Source organism: Rousettus aegyptiacus, unplaced genomic scaffold, assembly GCF_014176215.1.
Source record: "Rousettus aegyptiacus isolate mRouAeg1 unplaced genomic scaffold, mRouAeg1.p scaffold_m13_p_8, whole genome shotgun sequence".
NCBI lineage: Eukaryota > Metazoa > Chordata > Mammalia > Chiroptera > Pteropodidae > Rousettus > Rousettus aegyptiacus.
In genome coordinates, this window is record NW_023416311.1 from 85280685 (window position 1) to 85303931 (window position 23247).

Consider the following 23247-nt stretch of genomic DNA (forward strand, 5'->3'; position numbering starts at 1 on the left):
AGAACGAAGCTTAACCTGAGTCTACTTTAATATTCTGGAGAGGTTGCCTAAAAATCACAGGGGTCAGTTCTCCCAGCCAGTAAGTACTCCTCCCATTTCTGTATGTACCTATGAAAAAACGACTTACCCTGTTAACTGGTAGTTTCACAATATGTGATCTGTTACTTGAAATAACCCTGAAATCAATTAAAATAATCCATTGGTCACAAACAATTGTCAAATATATTTAAAGTTTTTCTCCTTAGATGACAAGTAATTAAACCTATTTTTGTTATGACATACACCGAGTGATAATTTAATTACATGATTTTGCTTTGCTTCCTAAAACAATTTAAAGAGCTTATGTAACATTTTAATCTATAAAGGCAGAGAAGTAGAAGCTTAAAACTTAAGAAGGTGAAACAATGATCACAATCTCAAGTGTCAGCAAAATGAACATCTCTGAATATACTTTCAATATTAATATTTATAATATTAACATTACTATTATCTAAATATTACACAGATTAGAAGTAGATTCATATAACTGCTTCCTTTGCCCCTCCCTATACTGCCTAATTAAAAATGAGGTTTTTGTTTAGGCAAGGCATTCCTTAGTTGGCTTCACAGATTGCAAGGATCTTGTGACCTTTTTTTAGGTCTACCGCACCTGGTCTTCCTAGGTGGTCTCCCAGGCCCGACCCTGCTTAGCTTCCGAGATCAGATGGGATTGGGCTTGTTCAGTGTAGCATGGCCGTAGATTCTAAAAATGAGTTTTTTATGAAGATCTTTTTCTTTAAATAACTGAGAATCTCTTTGGGTTGATGTAAACACAATTTACATATAAACTGTTATTCAACATACTTATGCAACACGACACCAAAGATGACAAAATTATATTCAGGTGTCTGAAAAAACTAATTGTTTTATGTACATAAAATAATACGCAGGGGAAATTATACAACGTTTCGGTAGATTTTTTTTTTTTTTTGGTAGATTTTTTTTAGAAGAAGAGTGACTGACAAGCTGAAGGAAATAATCACAAGTAATTAAAAGTTAACAATCAGGGCGACTTCGGGAAAAAAGAGATTAGATATTTGTGATTTGTATCTTCACTCTGAACATAACAATGTGAGAATTTTAAAAGTTAAAATTAAAACTGTGTTATTTTACTGAATTCTTCAGAATTTTAATAATATATCATAAAAGATACAAAGAAGTTAGACCTCTAAACCTAACTTTTGTCATGGTCTTATTAGACTAAATAGAATGCATATTATAAAATTCTGACTAAGTGAAAGTTAAGTAATCAGAATCATGAGGAAGTCAGATTCTTCCTCTTTTGCCCATCTTTACATACTTTTTAAAAAGTTTCTAGTTGTAGCATGGAATAAGTACTCATTCGCGCCAACCTCTCATAATCTTCACATATGTATTACTGCATGATAATTGCGGTAAATTCCATAGTCTTTTGAGTTTTTAGTGATTTCAAAGAGACATGTACATAAAACACTTACAGATAAGGTAAGTAGATACTACGGTTTTCATTTTGCAAATGAGGAAGTAGAGGGCAAATTATTTGAATGGTGTAGCGCAAGGTGAGTTCTCAACCCGCCTGTGCTATTCTTAGTCTAGCCTCCTTCTGAGATCCGTGCTGGACTAATGCTATATATTCAGAGTGAGTCCTCACCGGGCTCACTCTGAAACAGTGCCTCATCTGCAGTCATCAAACAATGAGTTCATCAAATTTAAACTGACTTTGGTAAGAAAGTAAATTACACAAAACATTTTAGAAGGATTTTCAATAAGTGAGTTTCATTGCTTAGAAAATTAAATGAACCTAAAACTGCTCCACCACATAATCCAGTCAATCGTATTTTTTTAAAACTATAGACAAACTGTTGTCACATACACTGAATATCCAAGTGGTGCATCTTCTTCCCTCTGTGATGTACGGGTTTTAATTAAAGTGAGAATCATTAAAGATTCTTGGATTGTAAAATCGTCAGGCCTCAAAGGCTTGTAGAACTGTAGCATTGCAGGTCTTATAACATAGGTTTTTCCCCCACCCCTTAAAATAGGCAGTAGAAAATGATGCAGTTTTCAATAAGAGGAAAACTAAATTTTATACCATTGCAGTAGGGGATGAGCAAGGGGGTCTTGTTTATCCATCTGCTTCTTGATTTCCAGATATGGTGCCTGAAAAAGAGGTCATTATACTTTTTGGTTTTCCTTAAAAATTCCTTTTCCTTTTTTTTCTTTTTGCAAAAAAATGATCGGATTGAACAGGTATGCCTAAATCTAGTTAAACTTGAACATCTGTGGCCATGACATGGTAACAGCAACAATTACCCTTTTTGCTGCTCCCTCTTCCCAAGATTATGTGAACTCTGAGCTTCCATGTAGCACAAAAGACTTACCCTAATATTTTGCTAAGAGACTTGACCAAATTCTAGTCTGGTTTCCATGTACTAAGCCAAGTCCCTAAAGGTGACCCCAAGCCTCCTGCTGAGTCCTTGCTCAAGAAAACCCAATGCTTGAGCAAAGGTATGTCGTACCAACCCACACTGCTAACCTTTCAGTAATTCTCCACTTATGCCCTCTTCTGTAAATTTCCATATCCCTGTAGACCTATTTTCACTTTTCCAGAGCCCCTTTTTCTTCCCTCTGCTCTCATTTAAAAAATCTCAGTCACTTTGTCTCAGTTGGAGAGGAGCTCCCCTCATACGACCACCCTCTTTTCCATCCTGCAGTCCTCCGAATAAGATCTGTCTCGCCACCTTTAACAACTGTCTGGTGCTATTTCTCCCTAACAATGGCTGCCTTTAACGTTTAACTAACATTAAAGCAAAGCCTGTAATAGTTATTACTGATGTTCATATCGGAAGATACCGACTTAGGTGTAGATCTTTACGTGGAAAAACATGGACAAAATTTACATAAGAAGAGCCCTTCTCTTAAAAGTGTTTAATCGAATTTATCCAGTCAATTAACCTTTTCATAGAACAAAGGGCAATCTGTGACAATTCATGTCTATCTACAGGGCAGTACATTCTGGAAAATAGGACAGTATAATGTTATATTTATTTGGAGAGATTTGAAGAATTGATGCAATAAAACCTGACAGCATCCCTATGAAGTACACACTGCAAGAGGGTGAAGAGTTATTGTTTATCATCTAGACAGTGAAGGAAACTGAGGCATCAAGCGATTAAGCAACTTGCCCAAGGTCACAGGCCACATCACTGATAAATGAGATACACAATGCGAGCCTCTATCTCCCTAAGCTGACACTCAATCATCTCCATTGCCTCCTATTAAAATAGCTTACACATGACCCAGAATAAAGGAAGCCATTTTTGGCAGATTGCTGATCCCAGAGTCAGAGTCTGTAGCTATTTTTAAATTTAGGAATGATCTGGGTCTAGGGTATAGTATAAATATCCTATACCAACGTCTTTGGTAACTAAAAATGTTTACCTAACTTTGTGTGAAATATTGCAATAGGTTCTTTTTCTCCCCCTAAGTGGAAATGCATTTTACTATTTTCTTTTCCTATACAAATATAATATATATATATCTATATCTATATATCTATATATATAGATATAGATATATATATATATTTGTTTAGATATAGATATATATATATATTTGTTTAAAAAGAATCCAGAGAATACAGAAAGGTACGGGCACAGAAACCCAAACAAAAAGGATGTCAGATAAACAAATAATGTAACTTGGAATTAAAGGCTCTCTTGTTTACCAGCGTCTGACACATATTATTTGTGAATGAATGAATGGATTACTATTTGACTACATGAATAAGTTAACTACCAAAAGAATCAAGAATCAAAGTTAGGAATATAAGAATGTACTTTTGGAGCACATTTTCGCATAGAGTAGAGATGACGGCACTGGTGCTGGGAAGAGGGCAGCAGAAGCTTTGTGGCCCTGAGACAGGAGGAAAATCCACTATTCTCTCCCCAGAGATAGGGAATGACTCAGGGCAATACTCTTTATAAGCCTGCAAAGGTCTGGGTAAGGCAAGCCTTGAAACCTACAGAATCCATAATGCGTGCTGTTGTCAATTTGAGATTATTAGTTGCCATTTATAATGATGAGTTTTAAACCTCTCTTCAAATCTTTGGCAGTAAAAAGGCCTCGATAATTCAATAGCATGTGCTTTTCCAAGTACTGGACTATATATATCACAGTGATACGTTGGACTTTCATAATAAACCCTGATCCTTGCTTATCAAACTTTTCCACCAAAGAAAGGCTCCGTAATGGCCAAAAATATAAACTCTCAGGGAGTTTGGTGTGTTTTGAAGTTATTTGGAGATTCTATATTATATCTAAAATAGTTCTCTACAACTTAAATTTGATAATGTGTTTTTAATTTAATCTTAAAAACATGTTGTGAAATTATTGCCATTAATTAAAATTAACAGTCCAGGAAGATTGTATCAGATTTAACTTTGGCCTTAAGAAATCTCAACTTACCTCCATGTACTCAAACTCTTGCCTGAGTTTGAGAACGGAGCATTATGATTATGATTATGCTACTACCCTCCAAAAGTCTCAATGGGAGCACGCCAATACGTTCATATAATTTAATTAAAACATCTTAGTACAGCATTCTTATAAATTTCTTATGATCTTAACTATACTCTCATACAATAGAAAAGCACTGCATGGCCAGTACTCTCAGACATTTTTTTCCCTCTCAGACATTTTTCAAATATGATTTTATTCAAGCAAGACCGAACTGTCCAAGACCATAAGATGATATACTTACTTGTGTCATTTCTCTAATAGAAGTTATGCTATCCAGTGCTTTCATTACTCGATCATAGTTCTTCTTCTGTTTGAATGGGGGGGAAACATATTCACTGTAAGCCTTTGCAAGTCTGCACATTACTAGAGAAACATATTATTTCTGTACATGAATTTTCCATGAGGGTCAATTTGAAAGCCACGACTGTGTTGTATACATAAAAAAAAAAAGACTTTAATAAGATGGTTCAAGGATGTAGGATTTATAACTGAGTCAGAGGGAAGAAAAAAAGAAAATAGTATCAGTCCTAATATAAGTACATAAAATAATGTTCGGCCTACAAGGAAAAAAACTATATATACAAAAAAAGACATTGGGCTCCTGATTCTGGCTTTTACCACTAAAAATTAAGTCATGATAAATAAACTAAGCATAAAATTCTTCTAAAAATAAAAAAATCCAATTTAAGTCTTACAATTTCATTTTGCTTTTCTTTTCTTTTGATTGGAAGATTGTCGCCCAAAGAGTAAGACTAATAACATACTACACTCAATTGGCAATTCATTTTTAAAGCATAATATAAATGCGTGCACTGTGCCACCTAAGAGGAAGGGAAGTTTTTCCAAGGATATTTTGTACAGTCATTGTTTCTAAAAATGACTGCAAGATAAACAGTAATACAAAGGACAGCAATTTTAGCTCTCATGCAATTTGAAAATTTTGTTATTTCACAAGAATTCTGCCTAATATCCATGAAATTATTTTCTCAAGAAATGCCAGTTGACCAACAATATGAATTCAACTATCACTAATCTTCAGATAACAGAAGAGGGAGAAGAGAGAGGACAAGGGAGGGTGAGGTGAAAATACTACTAAATAAGGAAAATTTATGCTTTTACACATGATCCTTAAACTTAAAATGAGGTTACATAAATTAGAATCTCAAAAAATATATAATGAAATTAAAATAATCATACCGACCATTATTAACCAATTCTTATAGCTATTTACCTACCTTCTAAGCAGATGAGATGTTAAAGGTAACAATCTGAGGTAATTAAGTGTGTCTAGTTTCATGAAGGTGAAGCTCTAAAAATGATTTTAAAGGATGAAAGGATAGGGGAAGTATTAGGTGAAGGCAAATCAAGTTTATGGAAAAAAAAAATGATACTTAGTAAACAGATATAGAGTGTATGACAGGTCATGGATATACTTGATGAGATAGTGATTTAGACAGAAAGAGGAAAGCTAATGAAACCAAAATCTTAGTTATTGTTATAGGAAACTTGTGATTGGTATGCTAGGATAACTACTTACCCTGGGGTTGAAGGCCAGCATCTGAGGATCGTTGGGATCTACCACAGAAGGATATGGCTCGAAAATGACAACTTTTCTAGGAGATTCCAACGCAGACCTACACATGGATACTAGTAGATCTACCACCTTGAAATATATACACGAGATAGTCACTCTCTTTTTGGTTTTATCAAGTGCTTTGCCATTGTTTCTCCCTCTCATAGTAATTAATTAGGAAAGATTAACTTCTCAAATCTGTCATTTGTGGCTTTAGATCAAATTTGACCAAACTTGACCATTATTTAAGGTAAATACTATGTGTTGCTTCCATTACAAACATCCTGGTATCTCTTTGTTATAAACAATGTGCTAGCATTGGTCTATACTCTACAGCAAGACAATGAAAAAGAGAGATAAGTCCTTGCTCTCGTAGAATCGACATAAACTGCTTTTCTGCCTCCAAATTGTTTTTTCATTTGTTTTAATATTTTTCTTCCTATGTCGTAAACACTGCGACTGTAAAATTGAATGTTCTCTTTTTATTACATGTTCTGCCCATTATCTTTTCATATAAGTTTTAAAAATAAATTAGGTAACATTTTATGGCACTATAACTTTACAAATAAATTTTACATAATGACAGGGTTTTGATGGCTCAACTTCTTCATGTAACAAAGAATCACAATTGTTTTCCATATAATAGAAAGTTGGTTTAATCTCTCCCCTTGGCAATTGCAAAAATGACAAAACACACATTAGATAAAGATAGCAAAATTTAGTTTATATCTAAAAAACATCAAATGCTGGTTTGCTTTAACAATAAACTATCTAAAATTTGCCCAACGTAGCAGAGCGAAGCTAACTAGTGGATTAGAATAAATTTTCAAATCAAAATATGGAAGAACTAGCATCCGGTCTTATACTACCTGAGCTCCAGTTGCTATTTCATCAGCAGCTTCGTTCATCACTCCCAGGGTTTGAAAAGCAAATACACACAGCTCTCGTTCACACACTGTAGGCTATGGAAGAATAAGAGATCAATTGACATTTTTTTCATCTCCCAATTCTAAATTAAATTTACGGCATTGTAATTAATAAATGGAAAATGCAAAGTTTCAGAATGTTAGAAAGAAATCATCACTTTAATAAACATTTCTAAATTTAGGTCACAATTAGTAATAATCATTTACTAATATAAAGTCATAAGTATGATTAAGAACTCCATTTGTTAATTCTAGCACCTGCATTAGGAATGATTTAGCATCAGATAAAAATATCCTTAAATTGAAAAATCCAACTCTCCCTCTTAATATTACACACACACACACACACACACACACACACACACACACACACACCAGATACCTAAGCTGGTGATATACTAAAAAAGGAGGTTAAACTGCAAAGTTGTGTAAAATAAGTACACAAAGGAAAATTCCACCTTTTTCTAAGTAATTTTCTTTGGAGGAAATAAGCATGACTCTGCTTACTTGCCACCCAGCTCTCGAAAGATTGGTTTTGTTGCAAAGACTTTAACTTCAATAACCTCCTGAAGTCAGCAGCACTGAAATATACACTCTGCAATTGCTCTGGAAGAGTTCTCATCTTTCAAATCTAATATAGTGTCATCTGTTTGATTTATCTTATCTCCCGAGTTACATTGCATTAGGTAGCTGATGAAGCCTAACATGATGCAATCCATGGTACCGCTGCACGGCAGAGAAAAGGCATTTGTTAGCACCACTGCTTCCATGCTCACTCATTTCAGAGGACCACTCGGTCTACTGCTTAACCAGTGGGGAAGTATGACCCCATTCTGAACATCCTTTTGGTCTGGAATGAGCTTATACGGAGGGAACTTTGTGGGCATAAAGCATGACCAATCACAAAGGTTTCTGGGTGATGCTCCCTTAAGAGAATTAAAAAAAAAAAAAATTGATACATTTCCTTTGTAAGCCTTAAACGTGCAGTTTGATTCCATTTCAGAAACATTAGGAAAGCTACCTATGGGAGGAAACTAACTGAAGAAAATTCTTCATCCAGATGCAAGTGATACACACTGCTATATATATCTGGATATACTTAGAGCGGACTGTGCAATTTCTACTACTACCTTTTTACTTGAATGTTTACCATATTTTTTTATTTTTCTGTGTGTCTCTATGTGCATATATGTTTCACCCTCAATTTCCCCCACTGACATCAGGTCCTTCTGTTAACTTACTAGGAGCATGGTATGGTTTGAAATAATAATAGTAATCATTTCTAGCACATTTACTACAGTATCAAACACTAACACTGGTGTCTGAGTATAGTGAAACTGTATACAGACAAGAATCCAGGGAGAAGATGAACCTTTGAAATAATAAAAGGCCCTGGGAAACAATTCATGTACCAGTTACCCAAAGTTCACTGAAGAAGTAAACAGAGAGAGAGGGTACTTTGTTTTTAATATTCTTGTCAAGTAACCATATGCTTTTTATGATTAAAACCCATTCATCTCAAAGCTGAATAATAGGATAAGCCTCCTTTAGGGTGTATGAGTAATGAATGGTTTTTATTTTTTTTTTCATTTGAACCTTGGACACTCAATTACACTTACTTTGTGATCATCAAATATGTATGTATGTTTGCATGTGTGTTCACATACAAATCCCAGGGTCTTTAACATGAGAAACAACCTTTTTATACAAAATTGTTCCCTTAAACAATTAAAAAAAAAAAAAAACCACTACACTAGATCAGAAGGGTAATGTTTTTGAAATTTTAATATAGGAAAAATTTTGAATACTTAAGAAAAAATATGATAATTATTCTTACATAGCTCTATTAACACATTTTGTCCCCAATTCTAGGTATTCATGTGCCGCCCTGACTTTGTCTCAAATGATTTTTACCAATTTTACCCAAACCTCCTATTCTTTATCTTGGGTAACAAATGAGCAACATGTCAATGCTTTCTATAATGTTTTCCTCTGTGTTTCTGTTTCATCCTACTCCAGATTTATACTCAAACCTCTAAATCTCCAAATCGCATGGACTTGCCATTATTTTAAATAATAAACCTACATTCCTCATGATAAAGGTGTGACTTGATACTTTATAGACACTTCTTGTCTTTCTTTCATCCTCTGGTTGAAAAGCTACCTTTCGTTCCATACTCTAATGCATAAGGCTGATTTCTGGGAATATCCTGCTATTGCAACTGTTTAAAGAAGAAAATCAGGTACCCTAGAAAACTTTTGGGGGAAATTTTTTATTTTGCTATACTGAAAAATTATAAGTACACATTGTGTTCTTATAAAAATAATTTTATCTTCCCCTTTAAAAAAAAATAGCGCCTATAGAGGAAGTAATATTTTGATTAATTTATATAGTATATCGACACCGTACTAAGTAAATATCAGTGAATTTTTAAAATAACAATTCTATAGCTATTACGTTTTTACTAGAACATTCCATATTGTTCAAGATGTAAATCAGCTGATTAGTTTTGTAATTAGTTTTGCCAGTTTTTGTAGACTACTGATCCTCTCCCGTGTTTATTCACACGTGAGAGAAATTCAAAATGTCAACACAAGATGGCGCACTAAAAGAAAGTTCTCAAACCACATTAAGTAATCAAGATTCGATGTGCCTTATTGCTTACAAACAAGAATTCCTACTCAAAAAAGAGAAACTGAATTAATCTTCCTTAATAAAAGAAGTAGTTATATTTTGCATTAGCATTCTCCCACCTGGAGTCAACTACCAGCCCATTTCCTGTCCCCAACAAATTGTGCTATTACTAACTGTATTAACACAGAAAACTCTAGTGTCAATTCAAAATAGAACAGTCATTTAATAGCTGTTACTAAATAAGTAAAATGATGTTTTATTGCACATACTTTAATGCAAAGTATGTATGCCTAAATATAACCAAATGCGTACAGTATTTACTAATTCATTTTTGATTTTACAATTACTTTCAATTTGTAAAATATTACCCATTCTTAATGTTACATTATTATACTACCTTCGAGCAATTAGTTTCTATAATTTAAACTGTAAAACCATGGCAAATCTCTCTTGCCATTACACAAACATAATATTTTTTCAATATAATATTCATTATACAACTATTAAAAACAGGGAGAACTCTATAGGTCCCTAAGCTAAAATCTATTTTAGAAGTTTTTAAGCTAAGATGAATACGTTTTTAATTTTACTTGAATCAGAGCAATTTAAATGAGTAATAAAAGCATATTTCAAACATCGTTTTTAAACTCTAAAAAATATTTTAGAACTGAACTGCATTTAAAAAACTGTGTTTTCAATGAATTTAAATTACTTCCCATTGAAAACAGAAACAATACAACTGAAGAGAATCTAAGTATTTATATATAACATGATGTAACATGGCCAGTCCTTTAGTTCAAAAAAAAATTTCATGTAAACCTAATATATAAAACAAATAAAAGTGCATATTATTCCATTTGGAGCACATGTGCACAATTCAATTTTCCTATCTGTAAAACAGGTATCAAAATCATAGCTGGCTCACCAGGATGATAAGAGGACCACGTGACAAAGAGAACCAAGTGAGGTTAAGATTTATGAAATCTCCTCGAGGTATAAAGAGATGTTTAAACATTAACACTACAAGGTAACTTGGATCAGCTGTCCTTTACTCAATGTACACACAAAATTAGTGTTAAATAAAAATTTGTATTGAAGCATTATGTAGCATTTTTATTTTCATGCCCACAGCTTATCAAAATTCTATATTGCTACAATCTTTCTTGCTAAAAAAGAAATGAGCAATGTAAATACAAATTTATAAGTCAGAAACTAGAGTTGGAAATACAAAAAAACTAGTGTTGGAAACATAAGAATAATTAAGAATACTTCCTATAAACAAAAAACTTGCAAGCCTTTAATTCTCTGTATTTCCAGTTTTACAGTCAATGCTTTGAGTTCTTTTCAGGGTTTGGAAGAGAGACACGTTTGGGGTGGGGAAAGACTTGTTAATAAGGAAGACAGTAATCCCAAACAGATCAAAACACGTCTACTATATGACAGGATCAGACCAGATTAGGCCTCAACAGATGGTGATCCCTATTACCTCACAGAACTAAAGTTGTTGTTTGAGCATTAAAACCGATTGCTACTCAATTTGGATGTAAAAAAAAATAAAACATATTTTTGAACTAAAAGCTTTCTGGAATAATTTTTATTTAGTTTAGCCTGTATTTCAGAACTTGAAATCTTAACTTCTGTAACTTTGGGGATAGAGTAACAGGGAGGAAATGAGATGTACTTTTTCATCCATTCTTCAAATATTAACGTCAGACCTAAATAAGAAGACCTACTATGTTCCTCTTAAAAGGTAAAATGAGACATATCCAGGTTTATCCACATGCTCAGTTTCCCAAGAATTTTCGTAGGAATGCCTTAAACTATGACCAAATTATAACTGGGTATTACTAATTTCACTGTGCAAATAAAAACAGTGACAAATATTTGTCTGAGGTCCACAGTAAGGTTGGATACACAAAAATACACATTTTCAGGATTCTGAGTTGACTTTGCTTTAGTAGGATTAGGCATTATTCTCAAGTGGTGACTTGAGACTCTCAGGACTGATGGATCCACTCAGAGCAAGTAATCTGAGGCACTGTCACATGGCTTGAGAAGAGAATGAGACACAACTGCCACATCATATGTCGAGGTGGGAAATGGAAAGTCTATTAACCAGGGACACACAGAACAGTGGCCAAGTATCAATGACAAACTTCCAACTTTGCAGGGACACCCATCTGCACATACATGTGGTTTTCTCCAAATGAGGTCAGCAGCTTGCGTGCAAGGTTCAAAGAAGAAAACAACCGCATCGATCCAGGATGGGAGTGCTGAAGGCGAGGGTGACAAAAAGGCAAGGACTACCCGGGCTTCGGGGGCTGATAAAACTGGCTGATTCTGTCGCTGAAACCTTGTTTTCTTGCTTTGCAAAAATCACTTGATGAAGACGCAATCAACATTTAAAAAGCATCTCTGAAATAGTTTGCTGTATTGACACTCTAGTTGATTCCAAAACGCAGAGAGCCAACGATTCGGTTTGGGTTTGGTTTTCTGGTAACGATCCAAAGCGCACTGCCAAACTGAAAAAATCGGGCATCTCTGAACAATCCTCCTGATGTTAACGTGGGCTTTATGTAGATTCAAAATGTTACATGTCAGAACCTAACATGTATAAACATGGTAAACAAAAGGGAAAATTGGAGCATCCTGGTATTTCTAACTAAGCAGTTTAGTTTCCCATGTAGCAGAAAGTATGACATGTTTACGTACACCTCTGAGTAAAGTGACAAAATAGCACAAATAGACTAAAATTTTAAGAAAATAGGGATTAAAGGGGGCTATATCATATAAAAAATAGGTTGGGGAAAAATACAAAAAACAGTTAATTTTTAGAGAGAAAGATCTAAGAAACATAATAAAAATTAGACACAGAATTCTATGGAAACCTGAGAGCTTTCTCTTATTTACTCGTCACTGGGTTATAACTTATTCTTTTTTCTATCTCTGGGATTTATTACAATTTGTAACATATATGAACTGAATAAATGATCAGCAAGTCAGTTTATTAATACCTCATAAGAAATTATATATGTAATAATTATGTAATAATTTTTATGTATTACTACTCCAATTACAGTAAGATATATTGTAATGTAAATATGAGAGATCTAGAGAAAACGAGAATGTCTGATTTAGGTGAAATATCTGTTTAACAGAATCAATAAACAGCTCTTTCTGTTTACCTCTCTTCCTTTGAATATAAAATGTTTCTTTGATTTTCATTTCCTGATCTGATTTCATACATCAGTAACCTTACTATTTAAGAAACCAAAGTAATTTCTCTGATTTCCTTAGATATCAGTCTGAATTATAGCAACATAATACCATGTGATAACTACCTGTATTTATTTTTTTAAATGTTGCTTTCTCTTTTACAAAAGCACTTCCACTTCTGGAAAGAGACAGCAAACTTCATTGGTACTGAATGATATAAAGTAAAACAAAATTTGAAGTAAGGCAAAGAGAACACTATCACTATAGGAATGAACTGCCAGTGATTAAATCACAGAGAGTGAATCCCCAACAATGTGCGTAGTAAATTTTCAGGTTGTAAAAGAAGTCGATTCAAGTACATGAGTCACGAATACCTTCATGACTAATAACCGTGGCCTTGGTGCCATTCTGCCATGGCTCAGATCATGTCTCCATCATTTACTAGCAGTGTGACATGGAATAAATTACTACTTTCCTCATCTGTGAAGGAGAGATATTAATCATACTCACCCCATAGGGTCATTATGAGGATTAAATTAGATAATCTATGTAAAGCATTTCGAACATATGATCACATTAAAAAAACACTCAAAAAACAACGTGCCATTAATAACATTACTATTATTTTCTGCCGTGGAAATGGCATAGCCACGGACCAAGCAATAGATCAAGATCAAAAGGTGGACAGTGACAAAGTAAAAAGGCACCTTCTACATGAAATAAACTGCAGTAACCAAAGGATTCTCCCCATTCTCATAACTATGCATTTCCATGTATTAAATAAAAACAATAAACTTACACAAATATTTAATTAATAAATGCTGATTACTAATGAACTAAATCCTGGATTTCAGAGTGACACTATGTCTCTGAGAAAAAAGTTGACTAGCAAAATATAGTGTAACAACAGTGGCAAGAAAAAACTTTTTAAATGTTTCCTGTAAATAAAATGAAACAAACATATGAAACTTGACAATTATGATCATTAATGGCTATTATGTATGTTTTAAAATATATACCTTGAAATACAATGACTTAAATATGTTATAAACTATAAGCCTCTTAGAAGGAAACTCAGGTATCTTTGTGACCTTCAATTGACAAATCTGAACTCTATTAAAATTAAAAAACTTCTGTGTGTCTCAGAAACACACGAGAGTATAAAGATGTTGTATTATAAGGTTGTATACCTGAAATTTGTTATTAATATTACCCCAATGGATTTAATTTTAAAAAGTTTTAAAAAGAAATCTCATGAAACAATAGAAAAGTTTTGCAAATCACTTATGTAATAAGGATATAGTATTCAGAATATATAAAAAACTCTTACCAACTCAACAACAAAAAAGGACAAACAACCCAGTTTAAAAATCGGCAAAGAATTTGAACAGATATTTCTCCAAAGAAGATATACAAATGGTCAATAAGCACATGAAAAGATGCTTGAAGTCTTTAGTCATCAGTGAAGTGCAAATCAAAATCATGAAATACCACTTCGCACACTAGGATTGCTAAACTTTTTAAAAATGAAGAATAATAAACGTTGGTGAAGATGTATAGAAACTGGAAACATCATACGCTGCCGATGGGAATATAAAATGGTGCAGCCACTGTCAAAAATAGTTTGGTAGTGCCTCACTCAAAAAGTTAAACAGAATTAACATATAGCCCAACAATTCTATTAACCAATGAATGGATAAACAAATGTCCTTTATCCATATAACGTAACATTATTCCACCATAAAAAGGAATGACGTACTGATACATGCTACATGGCTAAACCATGAAAACATTATAAGTTAGAGAATCCCAAAACAAAAGGCCACAGGATGTATGATTCCATTTTTATGAAATATCTAGAACAGGTGAATTCATAGCGATAGAAAATAGATTAGTGGTCGCCAGAGCATGAGGGGAAGTGGAAACCGGAGATGACTGCTAAGAGTCAGTGTCTTTTCTGGGTGACGCAAATATTCTGGAATTAGACAGTATTAACGGTTGTACAACATTGCGAATATACTAAAAACCAGTGATGTATGCATTAAAATAGTGAATTATATGTTACATAAATTTCCTATAACAATGCTTTGAAACTGGACGATTTCTTTCCTAAATGCACATACACACACTGATTCTTATTTCTATACTCCCCCAATCATGCTCCAAATGCGTCAATGAGCCAGCATTTTTTGAAATCTTTATTCTGATTCTCTGCATGCTACTGTATACCCTCCTCTTAATGGAATGAGGACTACCCTTTGCTCTCTATAGTAAGCATGTTGAATTGTGTGGTTTTAAAGAAACAGAACTGTTTATAAGTTTATACATATATATCTAGATTTATATCTATCTCTGTACCCACTTACATCTATATGAAATAAATGATACATGATTTAGATATAAATGGATACAGATATAGGCATAGATAAATGTTTGAAAAGACAGATGATAGGCACATGTAAGAAATACAATACAAATCTTTCTAATATAAAACTACTTGCCCCTTTCTTGGACTCCTTAAGAAAAAGTGATTTGTCCGTGAAAATTGTAATGCTTTATATATTAAATAATTCGCTCAACACAGTATTTACTGTGAATGTAGTTATTTACTTATCTTTATACCTTAACCCTTTTCATTTATATTCAAAATCGACACTGACATTGTACAAATGAGAACTCACCCTAAGCATGGGGCCGTTCTGAAACACGTGTGGCTCATCACAAACCACACAGTATTCATTCAATACGGGGATCCGCTGTTCAGCAAACTCAATTGTCTGAATAAAACGACGAAGAGAAACAATTAGGTCAAAGATGAAAATGATTTGAAAACCTACTAAAAGCTAAAATTTTCTACAATGATTGGAGTCTTGGCTCATACCTGCACTAGGAAGCCACGGTCTCGTATTGGAATGCATTTGGCACCATTTGGCTATAAAAAAGCAAAGTAAAAGAACAAGATGATTTTTTTTAAGTGGGAAAATATGTAAATTACAGCCTTTTACTTTGTGAAACAGTGAATGAAGATGTGATCTAAGATCACCTGTTACATGAGATAAGTCACTGACAATGACATCAAAATTTTAGAATTTCTGTATTCCAAACACTTTCTGCCACTACTATTGCAATCTTTGTCTAAACTAACTAAAATTCTTAATTTCTGATCTTCTAGTAAAAATGATTGGCATCTTTACATGATCACGAAAACTTATTTCCTCTATTACTCATTGTCAAAATTCCCAACTTCTCATTTAGAGTACTTCAATCTTATTTTACTATCAGAATTATTCCTCCAAGGACATATTAGAAAGCTACTGAAAATACAACACTAAACTATTGCATTATGCTTAACCATACAGGAGGACATGAAGACATTTTCTTTTACAGAATATCTGAAATTATCTTTCTTAGGTATAACTGTCACGAGAAACTTTCTACTGCGTAACTCTTTGGCATTATTTTCTTAATGCCCTTAATGCTTATTTTGGGGAAGAAATAGGCTTTAAGAGATATCTACCTAAAATTATCAACATACTCAAATATCTTTTCTTAATACAAATAAAATTTTATGCTATAATTTACAATTTAATTTTAGAAATAAATCTATATAAGAGAAACACAGCTTTCTACAAACAGTATCTTCTTATTTTTTTCAATTTCATCTATTGCTAGGTATATCCACATTAATAGTTAAGAGTTAAATATGCCCTTCCCCCAACGCAGACACACACAGACACACATACACTAAAAGTAAACAAAACTTTTTAACAAGAAGATAGGTCTATTTCTTTATCTGAAACTGACTATAACGTGGATCATTCTAGAGGTAAATTTCGTGAAAGACTGACTCTTGATAAATACCACCCAAAGGACTTAAGCTTTAATACAGTCATTGCACAGCCTCGTGCCCCCTCCAAAATAAACACCATCAGGAGAAAGTGACTTTGGTATTATAGACACCAAGAGCAGCTTTAAGTAAGGCAGAGAGATACAGCTGGAAATGTGGCTTTTCTCTGCAAGTAACAGTGTCCATGAGTAAAGTTTTCCTCTCACATATATGTTACAGATAGGACATTACTCTTAATTAATAGACAAACTTTATCCTCAACTACTTATCTGAGAAAACTAGAGATCAGATAAACCTACTTAACAAAAGCATTAAAATTCAAGCTTGCTTAAAAGGATAGGCTTTGTGAACCCAACTGACTTTTATACATTTTTGGTAGCATTTATTAATATGACAGGAATCTGGACAGGACCTCAAATCAATAAGCTACATTTGTTTTTTCAGAATCAAAATGAACTTACAGTACCAGTAGCAACTGTCTAGTATGCAAAAACAAACAAAAAACCACCAGTAAATTTTTAAAAACAAAAACAAAATAATCTTGCTTTTTTCCCCTCTAACCAGATCTCTACTAATCTCTGAAAAACCTCTACCCCACATTAGCTTAACATTTAAGAACACAAGATGAAAACATTTACGCACAGCAGGCTGGGATGATGAAGATGAAGATGGTGTTAAGATACCAATAAGCCCTGAGGTAAGAGAGAGCCTCCTGCCCTCTGAGTTAGGTTCCTTGAAAAGCTCAGTTTTGGATGACTTGGGGGCACTGGAGTAAGCCTTGCTGAGCAACTTGTGATTTTTCAGGCCATATAATTCTTCCATTCTGAGATTACTGGAGTAAGACCTGCTTAACAGTTTATGGGGCTTCAAGTTGGTGTTGTGCTCACAGCGTGGATCTCCAGAACAAGATCGAGTCAATAGTTTATGAGACTTGAGGGTGAGGCAATCCTCTTGCTTGACAGCTGCAGGGCAGGAACGGGTCAAGAGTTTGTGCGACTTAATTGTCGTCACTGTCTGCTCAGCCCTGGGGTCGCTGGACAGAGAGCGACCAAAGGTCCTGTGCGACTTAGTGGTGCACACGTCATCAGTCTTGACAGTGCTGGAACAAGTCCTCCGCAGCAGCTTATGCGTTTTGGAGATTCCATCTTGCTCAGATTTCAGTTTGGATTTACTTTTGCCACAACCAGGGGGAGGATAACTTGGCGACCTTCAAAATTGATCAACAACACAGAGTAAATCCGGACTGTAACAGACCATGGAGGACACTTGTCAGGCTCAATCAACTCAACTGTGTCTTAAATACCACCTTAATTTCACATAGCCTATCCAGCTAACATGAAAATCAAAAGTGTGCAGAATGATCACAGGGACTAAATTATATTTTTCCTGAAAAGCAAAAAAAGATGATCAGGTTTATTTCCCACTCCTACTCATCCCAGAGTCCTATATGGAACTAATTTTGATAGAGAAAACTGATTAGAAGCGAAGAATGTAATTTGGGTAAATATAACTCATGTTAAGGAAATGCATAAAATATTCTAAACACAGAAATTAATATCCATGTTTTTGATAAAATGTCAGTCTGTTCTCTGAAGTCACAAAGAAAATAAATGGATGTCATACAACAGGAAAGATGCTCTGAACTGAATGACAATGGGCTATCACAAGCTTGGCATTCAGTAGCACAATTTAATAGCACAAAGTTGTCTTTTACCCACCTGCGCAAAGTAGAAAATAAATGTAGGGGAGATTTCACTTTCTTCTCTGACAGCTTCTTATTGTGCAGGCAATTGGATTTTTCTTTGCTCTGTTTCCACTGCTGAGTAACAAATGTCTGCATGATTCTGTCAATCCAAAGGTAAGTCGGTTATCAGTTCCAAGGTAATTTAATATGAGATTTCTGTATTTATTATGTAGAGAACACATATATCAAAGTATTTAGTGAGATCCTAACTTAAAATCATGCAATGTGTTTTGCATGTTGGAAAGCGCCATACAGAAAATGTTTATGAATTTACTGTTATTCATAATAAATTACTGATATAATTAAAAATATACATGATAGAACCGAAAGAAGAATAAGGATATTAAGAGATTTATAAAAATTATAAAGAGATTGTCTTTAGGATCAACAACTTTGGCTGAAGTGACCAAAAAAATCTGAAATATTTTGTTGGTTCCAGAAAGGCAGTTTGAAAAATTTTTGTTATTAATTGTAACTTTCTTTATTAAGATATAAGCAAGTCAATTTCTTTTTACTTGATTTGCTTATGTATTTTTCTTCATGAAAAGGAAAACAAAATAAAATGCATATATATAAGTAAAACTAAGCCAGGTGAAACTAACTCTATGGAGAAATATGAGGTTAACAAATTTAATCTTCAGCACAGCCCATTCACCTTTAAGTATGGTTTAAAAAACAATTTGGGTGTCTCTAAAAATTTTTAGTTACTCTCATAAGGCAGGAATCTGGTAATTCCTGATCTCAATATTTTCTAAGTCTATATCACCTCATCATTGTTTTCTGATAGAAAATTCTGGCATGTCAACTGTGAACTTAAACAAAGCATTGTTTTCTGAAAAGAGTTTCAAGTTGCAAAATTTTTTCTGCATCCCATCTTTCAGGTGTCAGTGGAGGACAGTCCCTTAAGGCTGATATTTAAGTAGGCGAGAACTTTTACAATTAAACATTATGCGTACGATAAATTAAATATTTTGATTTCCTTTCAAAAATCGATTCAGCATTGCTTATTTTTCACGTTCTTTTCAGTTATTTGTAGCACAGATTGCTTTTGGAACAGAAAGATGGTGCCAATATTTGTTTACAATTTAACAATATATCAGGGAATAAAACATTCTCCTTAATTCTCAGGACACCCCCAGAAAGCAGCTATTATTGCACATGTTTGGGAGGGAGGTAGGGCAACAAAATCTGCCTGTCAGCCTAGACGATGAAATGGCAGAGCAACTGCACCCGTATTATCACATACAGATTGACATATGTTAGTTAACATGTTACTCAAAAGGGACAAGTGTGGCTCTTAGCACTAAGCCAACAATGATTTCTCAGTATCCTTCAGGCCTTACCAAATTAACTCAGATCACCAGAAAGCATACCCGTCAGACTGACTACCTCAACCTTTTGTCTGCTAGTTTAGGTGAGTTCAGAAGAAACTGTCACATATGGAATTATTTTAAGTCTTTTTAGCTGGAGAGGTTGTAAAAAGTAAAGGGTAAAACTGTAATCAATGATGCATAATTCCGATTAGTAGTAAATTCACTTCACGGCTTGGGACAAGGAAACAATTTTTATTTTACATTTAATTTTTGAAGATCTTTTTTTTCATCCACGATTGTAGCAAGACTTAAACGTAATAGTAATATTAGAGTCATCCTTTTCCCCTGTCCCTAACCTGAAATCCTAAGTGACACCATCCTTTGTACCAAGTAGATCGAGATTCTTTTCCTCCCATGAAAAACTGTCATTTCTGTGTATCATTCCCTAAGAAAATCAGCATATGTTTGCCTAACCTTGATAGGATAACTGAAACAAAAAAAGTAAAAGTCAAAATGGCTAAAACTGCTCCACTTTCATATACATTAAGCATTCTAAAGGGTGACTTCGACATTTAGAACCAGTAATTCCTAAAGTGGATACTAAGATCCCTAGATAAAGAGAGATAAAGAGATAAAGAGATAAAGAGAGAGACAATCGTTGCCTATAAAAATTTTAATTCCTTGTGTGTAATTTCAGTGGTAATTTTAAATATACATAAGAGCACATTTGCTATCGCAGCCGCCTCCTCAGAACAGAGAACCACCACCGGGAGAATTCCGTGCTCACACTGGGGTTTGCGCTTACTGCGGCGCTGGTGCCGAGAAGGATCACCACAACTGCCACTGGCTGAGGACAGGAGAAGAGAAAACAGACTTCGAGGTGAATTATACGTTCACGTCAAGTGAAGACCAGACGACAGGCATCACAGTCAGCTATACGAACAAAGGCTCCAAGGTGGTTCGAATAGAGAAAAGAGCACAGATGGGCAACATTACGATTTTCTTCATGCTGGTTTCAAAAGAACTGTGCACTACAGCAGCCAGCGTTACATTCAAACTGTGGTGGAGAAACAGCATCAGCAGAATAACATCATCCACCAAATTAAATTCATGTGTCACTTTGACATTCGAGTGTTTTATTTTGATTTGCGCTTAAGTTGTATTTCGGATTTTGTTTCATAAATGCAAACTCTACATAGAAGAATTTATACCTAATTTTATGTAAGGCAATACTGGAGATTTGCAATATTTTTTTCCCCTTTTAAAAACGACTTAAGTTTGATCTATGCAAATTCAGCACAGAGTTTAAGATTATATCCATGGTCTGTGATATACTTAGCCTTTGAATGACAGACACCCTCTATGACACCGATCACTATCTTACATCTCTTTCGGGTCAGTATTTTTCCTCTGGCTCTTTTTAATGACTTTACATTCTCTCAACATTCATTCAGTACTGAACATAAATTCCAAAGTTTACAAAAGGCAAAGAGAGATCGAGGGTTATGTGAAAGGCGGATTAGTGGCTGGACCAAAAGTATTGAAGTCAAATTCTGGCTCTACCACTTTTTCACTCTGTAACCTTAAGCAAATTGCTTGATCTCCTGGGTCTCAGTTTCATCACTGAGGAAATGTGGGTAACACAGTACCTACTTCACAGGGTTGTTTTAACTATCGAAGGAGTTAATGTGCATAAAGTGCTTAGAATAGTGCTTGACATATAAGCACGGTGTAAACATTTGCGGCTACTATCGTTAAGACTCTATCATGTTGCCAGAAACAAACCAGGTAAGAATCACAGAAAAAGTTTAATGTTTCTTATTTGCCGAAAACACACCTGAGCAATAACCAAGGGCCTAGAATTTAAATTTGTCTTCTTAACTTGCTGTATGTTTCTGGAAAATAACTTCTTTATATTTCAGATCCCTCTTATGATTTATTGTAAGGTTGAGATCAGATTTTTAAAATTGTATCATTTTAGACTAAAGGGGGACCTTGAGGGATCGCAGCCAAACCCAACTATTTCTAATTAAGGAAACATAAATATTTAACTATAATTAGACTTAAATTTATCAAAGATCATTAAAAAAGTTCGTCTTTATCACCACATTTTCCACATAACTTAAATTTAACCTTAGAAGTAAATAAATTTTCAAGCATGTTAATCGCTTGGATGGAAATATGAATAAAATATGTTACATATTCTGTAAGGTAGTTCAACAGTGGAGACAGTTCATAGCTTTCCTTAATTTCTCAAGGGTGGAATTATACACATCATTGCTTTTATGAATTAATCCAAATGATAATCTCAGAAGCTATTAAAGGCAGGAAGGTATTTATTCCTAGACTTCTATGCTTTTATAATTCTTGTTTTGTTTGAATCAGCTTCATTTTGCTTTAAAAAAAGTTTTTTTTAAGTGGCTTACAAAAATACATAAAGTAGAACTACGGATTTTGGGCAATAATGATGTGTCAGTGTAGGTTCATGTATTGCAAGAAATGCACACTCTGGTGGGGGCTGTTGATAATAAGATGTATGGGAAGTCTCCACACCATCCTCTAAATTTTGCTGTGAATCTAAAATTGCTCTAAAAAAAATGAAGTCATTAAATGTAAAAATTTTAAAAAACAAGAGAGGAAGTTGGGTGAGGGGAAAAAAAAGCATAAGAAAAAAAAAAAAAAGATGTGCCAAGGTGAGGTGGTACCCAACTTGGATGGCATAGCACAGAGGCAGGCTCATGCTTAGCTCCAAGACTGGTAAGACACTGGCTCAATGCAGAAAACAAAATCTGATTGAAAAGGCATACCTAAATCCTTGCACAGAAAACTGAGAAAACATCTTTTATGAATCCTTATAAAGAAAACACTGTATAATATAATATGTTGTAAACATATTATATGTGCTAAACGTATGTTGTAAATTGAATTTAGTTATAGTTATAGAGATATGGAATTCTAAGTATTAAGGGTTTTTACCTTATACCAATTTAAACCCATGACTAGAGATTTGCATGAATTTTTCCTTTCAAATGTGATCTACACATGTCACATTTGAACACTGCTGCCTCGCTGTAAACTCATGGAGAGAATTCTAGGGCTCTGTGATATGTATAACAATCCTTGAGACCACATACAAAGCTTTCTACTACACTTATAACCTCTGGTAAAATGACCACAGTAAGTCCTCTATTTTGTAAATGAAATAAAGAAAGTTTCAAAGTATTTTCTCTTAGGGCATTGCTCAGTAAAGGCTAATGTATGATGTCCAATTAAATTTCATTAAAATAAAGATGAACATGCGGACTGCATTATTATGAAGGGCCCAAACCATGTGTCTAAGTATACGTTTATCTAATGATCTCTTAATAAATTTAAATTAAAGTAAAATCTGCATACTCAGAAGACTAAGTAATCCTGGAACGTTTCTATAAGTACAAATTCACAAAGCCGATAT

General features: G+C 34.0%; 1 protein-coding gene across 2 annotated transcripts in view; it reads right to left on the minus strand.

Annotated features, from left to right (window-relative positions):
• Positions 1–23247, minus strand: part of PARP8 (poly(ADP-ribose) polymerase family member 8) — a 149403-nt gene that overhangs the window by 21769 nt on the left and 104387 nt on the right. For both annotated transcript variants that reach the window (XM_036226194.1, XM_016121324.2), the window contains exons 12-20: positions 18455–18580; positions 17379–17943; positions 15771–15821; positions 15571–15666; positions 6982–7074; positions 6077–6202; positions 4781–4846; positions 2111–2178; positions 128–176 (exon numbers count right to left, since the gene is read on the minus strand). In XM_036226194.1, the coding sequence (XP_036082087.1) occupies positions 128–176; positions 2111–2178; positions 4781–4846; positions 6077–6202; positions 6982–7074; positions 15571–15666; positions 15771–15821; positions 17379–17943; positions 18455–18580 (1240 nt within the window). The remainder of the gene's footprint in view (positions 1–127; positions 177–2110; positions 2179–4780; positions 4847–6076; positions 6203–6981; positions 7075–15570; positions 15667–15770; positions 15822–17378; positions 17944–18454; positions 18581–23247) is intronic.